We start from the raw sequence: 7,416 nt of genomic DNA, 5'->3' as shown, positions 1-7,416 counted from the left end.
CTTCAGTTGTACAGGAGTTTGGTTAGACCACACCTGGAATATTGTACATAGTTCTGGTTGCCTTATCTCAGGAAGGGTATAATTTCCATAGAGAGAGTGTAATGAAGGTTCACCAGCCTTGTTCCTAGGATAGGGGGACTGACCTGTGGAGAGGAATTGGTCAAACTGGGCCTATATTCTCTAAATTTTCAAAAAAATGAGGGGTCATTTCATTGAAATCTAAAAAATACTTAAAGGAACAGAAATGGTATCATTCATAAAATCCTGACAGTGTGGAAACAGGCCTTTCAGCCCAACAAGTACATGTTGACCCTCAGAGCATCCCACCCAGACCCATCCCTATAGCCCACCTATTCTACACATCCCTGAACGCTATGGGACAATTTAGCATGGCCAATCCACCTAGCCTGCACATCTTTGGACTGTGGGAAGAAACCAGAGCACCCAGATGAAACCCACACAGACATGGGGAGAATGTGCAAACTCCATGCAGACAGTGACCTGAGGGTGGAATTGAACCTGGGTCCCTGGTACTGTGAGGTAGCAGAGCTAACCACTGAGCTACTGTGCTGTCCTGGAGATGCTGGTAAGATGTTTCCCCTGGGAGGGGAATTAAGAACCAGGGTGCAGAATTTCAGTATGGGGGAAACCACTTAAGACAGAGGTAAGGAGAATATTTTTCAGTTGGAGGGTGGTGAAACTTTGGAATTCTATACCCCAGAGGGCTTTGGAAACTCAATCTCTGAGTACGGTTAATGTAGATGTTTATTGATTTCCAAACACCAATGATGTAAAGTGATAATACAGGGAAAAGACATTGAATTTGGACACATTGTCTAATTGAATCAGACATAGAATCCTGACAGTGTAAAGGCAGGCCATATGGCCCATTGAGTCCATGCTGACCCTCTGAAGAGCATCCCACCCACATGCACCCTATCCCTGTAGCCCTGCATTTCCCATGGCCAATCCACCTAACCTGCACATCTCTGTGGGATTGTTGGAGGGAACTGCAGCACCCAGAGGAAGCCCACACAGACATGGGGAGAATGTGCAAACTCCACATAGACAGTCCCTGAGGGTGGAATTGAACCCGGGTCCCTGGTGTTGTGAGGCAGCAGTGTGAACCACTGAGCCACCATGCTGCCCCAATACTGGAGCAGGCTTGATGGGCTGAATGGCCTACTCCTGCTCATATGCTTCTATGTTCCTCCCACTGTGCCACCAAAACCCCATCAGAGTTAACAGGATTAAAGACATCAGTGTGTATATTATGTAGGAATTTTTAGCAAAGAATGGTAGAATTTCCATTGCAGTGTTACTTCAATGGGTGCAGTGGAGGAGGAGGCAAGGGCTTCAAAATGTTCTTGTGATTGATCCTCAATAGCACGACATGAAGGAACGGTCTCTTTATTGACAGCTACCTGATCCGAGGCAGGGCTTTGGGAGGAGCAATACATTTTAAGAGCAAAATTTGGAATGGGTCCAATATCCTTGCTGGGAGGTTTGCTCGTGCTGTTGGGGAGGTTTTAAACTAATTTGACCACAGGATGGGGCACAGTGGAGAAGTAAAGTTGGGAGCACAGTCCAATCAGATGTCGGAGGAATGCTACGACAGTCCAGTAGGTGGAGAAAGAGTGGGCAGGATCAAGCACATGGGAGAACAGGAAAGATATATTGCATCTATTTGAATGCAAGGAGTTTGACTGATAAGGTGTATACGCTTAAAACATTGAGCAGCACGTAGGAATATGATACAATCACGGATATATGTTGAAGAAAGGACAGGACTGGAAGCTCAATATTCCAGGGTGTAGATGTTTTAGGTGTGATGGGGGCTTGCTGGAGCAAGAGAAATGGGGGCATTGCATTATCGACCTCACCTGTGTTTACAGAGGAGAAAGACATTGTAACCGGGGATTTCAGTTGGGATGGTGAGGTTCAGGAACACATAATAATTAATAAGGAGGAGGTATTAGATATTTTAATGAACAGACAGGTGCATGAATCCCCAGAGCCGGATGAGATGTATCCCAGGCTGCTATGGCAGGCGTGGGAGGAGATTGCTGGGACGCTGGCGGAGATATTTAATACTTTGCTGGTCACAGGTGAAGTGCCAGGTGACTGGAGGACAGCTAATGTGGTTCCTTTGTCCAAGAAGGACAGCAGGGATAGGCCGGGTAATTACAGACCAGTTAGTCTGACATCAGCGGTAGAGAAATTATTGGGAAAATATTTTAAAGGACAGGAATAATCATTACTTGAAAAGGCAGGGATTGATCATGGATAGTCAGCACGGATTTGTTAGAGGGAGATCCTGTCTGACTAATTTAATTGAGTTTTTTGAAAAGGGGACAAAATTATTGATGAGGGTAGCGCAGTTGATGTGGTTTAAATGGACTTCAGCAAGGCCTTTGAGAAGGTCCCACATGGAAGGCTGGTCCAAAGGGTAAGATCCCATGGGATCCAAGGCAAGTTGGCAAATTGGATCCAAAGTTGGCTTTCAGATAGGAAGCAAAGATTGATGGTGGAGGGTTGTTTTTGTGATTGGAAGCCTGTGACCAGCGGTGTACCACAGGGATCGGTGCTGGGACCCTTACTGTGTTGTGTACATTAACAACTTGGGTGTGAATGTGGAAGGTTTAATTAGTAAGTTTGCAGATGATGTGAAAATTAGTGAGTGTCGTTGATAGTGAGAAAGGTGGTGTCAGGCTACAGTCTGATATTGATCAGAACATCTGGGCAGAACAATGGCAGGATTTTAATCCTGATTAACGTGAGGTGATATATTTTGGGAGGTCTAATAAGGGAAAGATCTACACAATGATGTTAGGTCCCTAGGGAGTACTGAGGAACAAAGGGACCTTGGTGTACAAGCCCATAGATCCCTGAAGGTGACAGCACAGGGAGACAGGAGGCATATAAAGTGCTTACCTTCAATACCCAGGGCATAGAGTACAGGAGTAAGGACGTTTCGTTACAACTTTATAAAAGTTTGGTTAGACCACAGATACAGTTCTGATTGCCACACTATCAGAAGGATGTGATTGCATTGGAGAGGGTGTAGAAGACATTCACCAGGATGTTGCCTGAGATGTAAAGTCTCAGTTATGAGGAGAGACTGGAAGGGCTGGTTTGGTTTTCCCTGGAGCAGAGAAGGGATCTGATTAAGGAATACAAAATTATGAGAGATATAGACAGAGTTGATTGAGAGAATCTCTTCTCTATGGCTGACGAGTCTTAGACCAGAGGGCATAAGTTTAAGGTGAGGAGCAAGTAGTTTAGAGGAGATCTGAGACAGAGGTTTTTCACCCAGAGGGTGGTAGAAATATGGAGCATGCTGCCTGAGGGGGTGCTGGACACAGCTACACTCACAACATTTAAGCATCTTCTGGACAAGCTCTTAAAATAGCAGAGCATAGTGGGTTATGGACTAAATACAGGTAAATGGGATTGGTTTAGTTTGAAACAAAAGCAGAAATTACTGTCAAAGCTCAGCAGGTCTGGCAGCATCTGTAAAGAGAAATCAGAGATAACATTTCCAGTCCAGTGACCCTTCCTCAGAACCGGACCCCAAATGTTAACTCTGATTTCTCTTCACAGATGCTGCCAGACCGGCTGAGCTTTTCCAGCAACTTCTGTTTTTGTTTCTGATTTGCAGCATCCGCAGTTCTTTCAGTTTTTACTTGGTGTAGTTTGATGTTTGTTGGTCGGCATAGACATGATGGGCTGAAAGGCCTGTTTCTTTGCTGTATGACCCTATGACTCAATAGCATTTATATAGCACCATACTAAGATGTATCAAGTCTGTTTTGCAAGAATATGATCAGACAATATTTGAACTGAGCCACAAAAGGAGATATTAGGACAGTTGAACAAAAACCCTGATCAAAGTAGTAGGTTTTAAGGAGAAGTGAGATTCAATCCCTGCAGTGTGGAAGCAGGTTATTCGGCCCTTCAAGTCCATGCTGACCCTCTGAAGAGTATCCTATCCACCTACCCCTGCATTTTCCATAGCTAAACCACCTACCCTGCACACTATGGGCAATTTAGCACAGCCAATCCACCCTAACCAGCACATCTTTGGACTGTGGGAGGAAGCCCACGCAGATGCGGGGAGAATGTGCAAACTGTACACAGACCGTTGCCTGAGACTGGGATCGAACCCAGGTCCCTGGGTCTGTGAGGCAGCAGTGCTAACCACTGAGCCACCGCGTTAAGGAAGAAATTCCAGGCAGCTGAAGGCATGGTCGCAAATAGATGATTGACTGATTGCTCTACCAATCAGAGCCCATTTCCCAAGCGAACAACACCCCATCTCTTGCAGTGTAATTTGTTGTTCCCTTTGCGATTGGGATTCTGGTGATTCTCCCCTCAAAAAGGTCAAGAAGCCTTGATAGAATATCGTTTTGTTTACAGCAATGCTCACAGCTGGGGTAACTTCGAGAGGCCAGATTTAGATGAGTGCAGAGATCTCAGAGGGTGCTAGGCTTGGAGGAGGTGACAGAGATGTGGATGATAGATAGTAGGAACTGCAGATGCTGGAGAATCTGAGATAACAAGGTGTAGAGCTGGATGAACACAGCAGGCCAAGCAGCATCAGAGGAGCAGGAAAGCTGACGTTTCGGGCCTAGACCCTTCTTCATTTTCTGGAGCATCAGAGGATGAGGGGTGAACTTATTTAAAAGGCATATGGATGAGAACATGAATAGGAAGGGTTTAGAGGGATATGGGCCAAATGCTGACAAATGGGTCTAGATTAATGTAGGATATCCTATCAGCGTGGATAGCTCTACATCTTGCTATATCAGAGATATGGATGAGTCAGGCCTCACTAGAGATTTAAAAACAAGGATGATCTTTTCTTAAAAATTGAAGCGTTGGTGATGGTTGGGCTGTAATGCACTGGGGGCATTCAATCATATCTATAAATCTTCGATGTGAAGCCAATTTAATGTAACAACATCATTCTGTGCTTCCAGGTCTATTAACAGAAATTCAATGTAAATCTAAGAGACTAAGGAAAGCACCAACACTGCCTTCTGTACAGCCCAGCCGAGAGACTTTTGACGGAGTTGATTCCAAACAAGTGACCTCCACCACGAGACACAACAAAGTAAAAATGTTCATCTTTTTTTTCCTGCGTAACGTGCCATTCAGATTACATTTCCCCAAGAAAGTGTCAAAATTGTCCTGATTTCCGAAAGGGATGGCATTATCCTGGGCAGGGGGCAAGTGTCACAGAACTTCCAGCAGCGGGTGGCAGCGGTGAGGGAGGACACCAAGCAGGGCAGCTCAGGCAGTCTATTGACTGCTATTTGGGAAAAAGAGGGTCTTTGGCCTCGTGTGAGAAAGGAGAGATAGACAAACCATTTCCTTAACCAACTATAAAACGTGGGAACCCGAAGAACTGTGGATGCTGCAAATCAGAAACAAGAACAGAAATTGCTGGAAAAGCTCAGCAGATCTGGCAGCATCTGTGGAGAGAAAGCAGAGCTAATGGTTTGGGTATGGCAGCCCTTCTTCAAAACTAATTGTAGCTTGGAAAAAGTTGGTATCTGTGCTGATGATGGAATGGGGGTGGAGGGGTAGGAGTAAATGATAGGTAGAGAGGGAGCCCAGAGAGAGAGAAAAACAGTTGGGCAGACAAAGGAATGGGTGAAGTTCTGACCAAGTGTTTTTCTCTCAGTCTGGGCTCCATCTCCACCTATCCTTTGCTCCCCTACCCCTACACCTTCTCTAGCATATATACCAACCTTTTCCGAGCAACAATCAGTTCTGAAGAAGGGTCACTGCCTGGCCTGTTGTGTTCCACCAGCTCCACAATGTACTGACTCTGACTCCAGAATTGGCAGTTGTTGCTATCATTCAATCAGAAATGTTAACTCTGCTTTCCCTCCGCAGATGCTGCCAGACCCGCTGGGTTTTTCAAGCAATTTTCTGTGTTTCTTATAAACTAGAAGCTTAATTCACTTTTGGAATACTGCATTCAATTCTGGTCTCCGTGCTTTAGGAAAGATATTGTTAAATTTGAAAGGGTTCAGAAAGGATTTACAAGGATGTTGCTGAGATTGGAGGGTTTGAGATATAGGCAGAGGTTGAATAGGCTGGGGTTTTTATCCCTGGAGCATCAGAGGCTGGGGGGCTACCTTTTAGTGGTTTATAAAATCATGAGGGGAATGGATAGGGTGAATAGTCAAGGTCTTTTCCCCAGGGTAGGGGAGCCCAAAATTAGAGGGCATAGATTTAAGGTGAGAGTGAAAAGATTTAAAAGGGACCTAAGGTGCAACTTTGTCACACAGAGGGTGGTGAGCGTATGGAATGAGCTGCTAGAGGAAGTGGTGGAGGCTGGTACAATTACAACATTTAAAAGGCATCTGGATGGGTACGTGAATAGGAAGGGTCTAGAGGGATGTGGGCCAAATGCTGGCAAATGGGACTAGATTAATGTAGGATATCCCATCAGCATGGATGAATTGGACCGAAGGGTCTGTTTCCATGCTGCACAGCTCTATGACTCAGTACAACAGTTTCCCAGGTAACCTTAAAGACCTGATGTCAGTGGAATTTCCTTCTTCATGATCTTCAGGCTATCCATGTGTTTAAACCTTGTGGTATGCACTGGAACATAAGAAACTATAGCAGGCCTGCACCATCAACTTGACAAGCCTATTCCATCACTCAGTGCGATTGTGACTGACCAGCCTCAGCTCTACCTTTCTGCATGCTCCCTGTACCTTTTCATTCCCCAAGAGATCAAACTTCTATCCCAGTTGTGGATATATTTAACAATCAACCTTTTGAGGTAGAGAATTCCAAAGGTTGACAACTCTCTCTGACTCAAAAACCCTCTGGTTTGAAATGGTTGGGGCCTTATCCACAGCCTGTGACCCTGTGTCTGTGTTCTAGACCAGTCTGATGTACAGGAGACCACAAAGTGCTCAGCTGAGTCCCAGAGAGTTCGGAGAAAGTGGAAGCCCAGTGTCTTGTTGTGATTGGAACTTCCCACAAGCCTGGTCCAATAGTGTGAGCGTAATTGTGTGTGTTTGTATGTGTGTGTGTGTGTGTGTGTGTGTGTGTATGTGTGCCTGTGTGTGTGTGCGTGTGTGTATGCGTGTGTGTGTGCATGTGCGTTTGCGTGTGTGCATGTGCGTTTGAGTGCGTGTGTGTGTGCATGTGTGTTTGTGTGTCTGTGTGTGTGCGTGCATGTGCATTTGTCTGTGTGTGTGTGTGTGTATGTGTGTGTGCGCGCGTGTGTGTGTGTGTGTATGTGCGCATTTGTGTGCGTGTGTGTGTGCGTTTGTTTGTGTGTGTGTGTGTGTGCATGTGTGTGTGTGCGTGTGCGTTTGAGTGCGTGTGTTGTGCATTTGTGTGCGTGTGTGTGCATGTGTGTTTGTGTGTCTGTGTGTGTGCGTG

At 45.6% G+C, this 7,416-nt stretch overlaps 1 protein-coding gene across 1 annotated transcript in view; it reads left to right on the top strand.

Moving 5' to 3' along the window:
* The window catches only part of nr1h4 (nuclear receptor subfamily 1, group H, member 4), an 87,091-nt gene that overhangs the window by 44,556 nt on the left and 35,119 nt on the right, over positions 1 to 7,416 (top strand). The window contains exon 4 of the mRNA XM_048607745.1: positions 4,983 to 5,116. Within this exon, the coding sequence (XP_048463702.1) occupies positions 4,983 to 5,116 (134 nt within the window). The remainder of the gene's footprint in view (positions 1 to 4,982; positions 5,117 to 7,416) is intronic.

This window comes from Rhincodon typus, chromosome 18 (genome assembly GCF_021869965.1).
Source record: "Rhincodon typus isolate 14 chromosome 18, sRhiTyp1.1, whole genome shotgun sequence".
Taxonomy (NCBI): Eukaryota; Metazoa; Chordata; class Chondrichthyes; order Orectolobiformes; family Rhincodontidae; genus Rhincodon; species Rhincodon typus.
The sequence above is the reverse complement of the archived record's forward strand: the minus strand, read 5'-3'. Positions and strand labels throughout refer to the sequence as shown.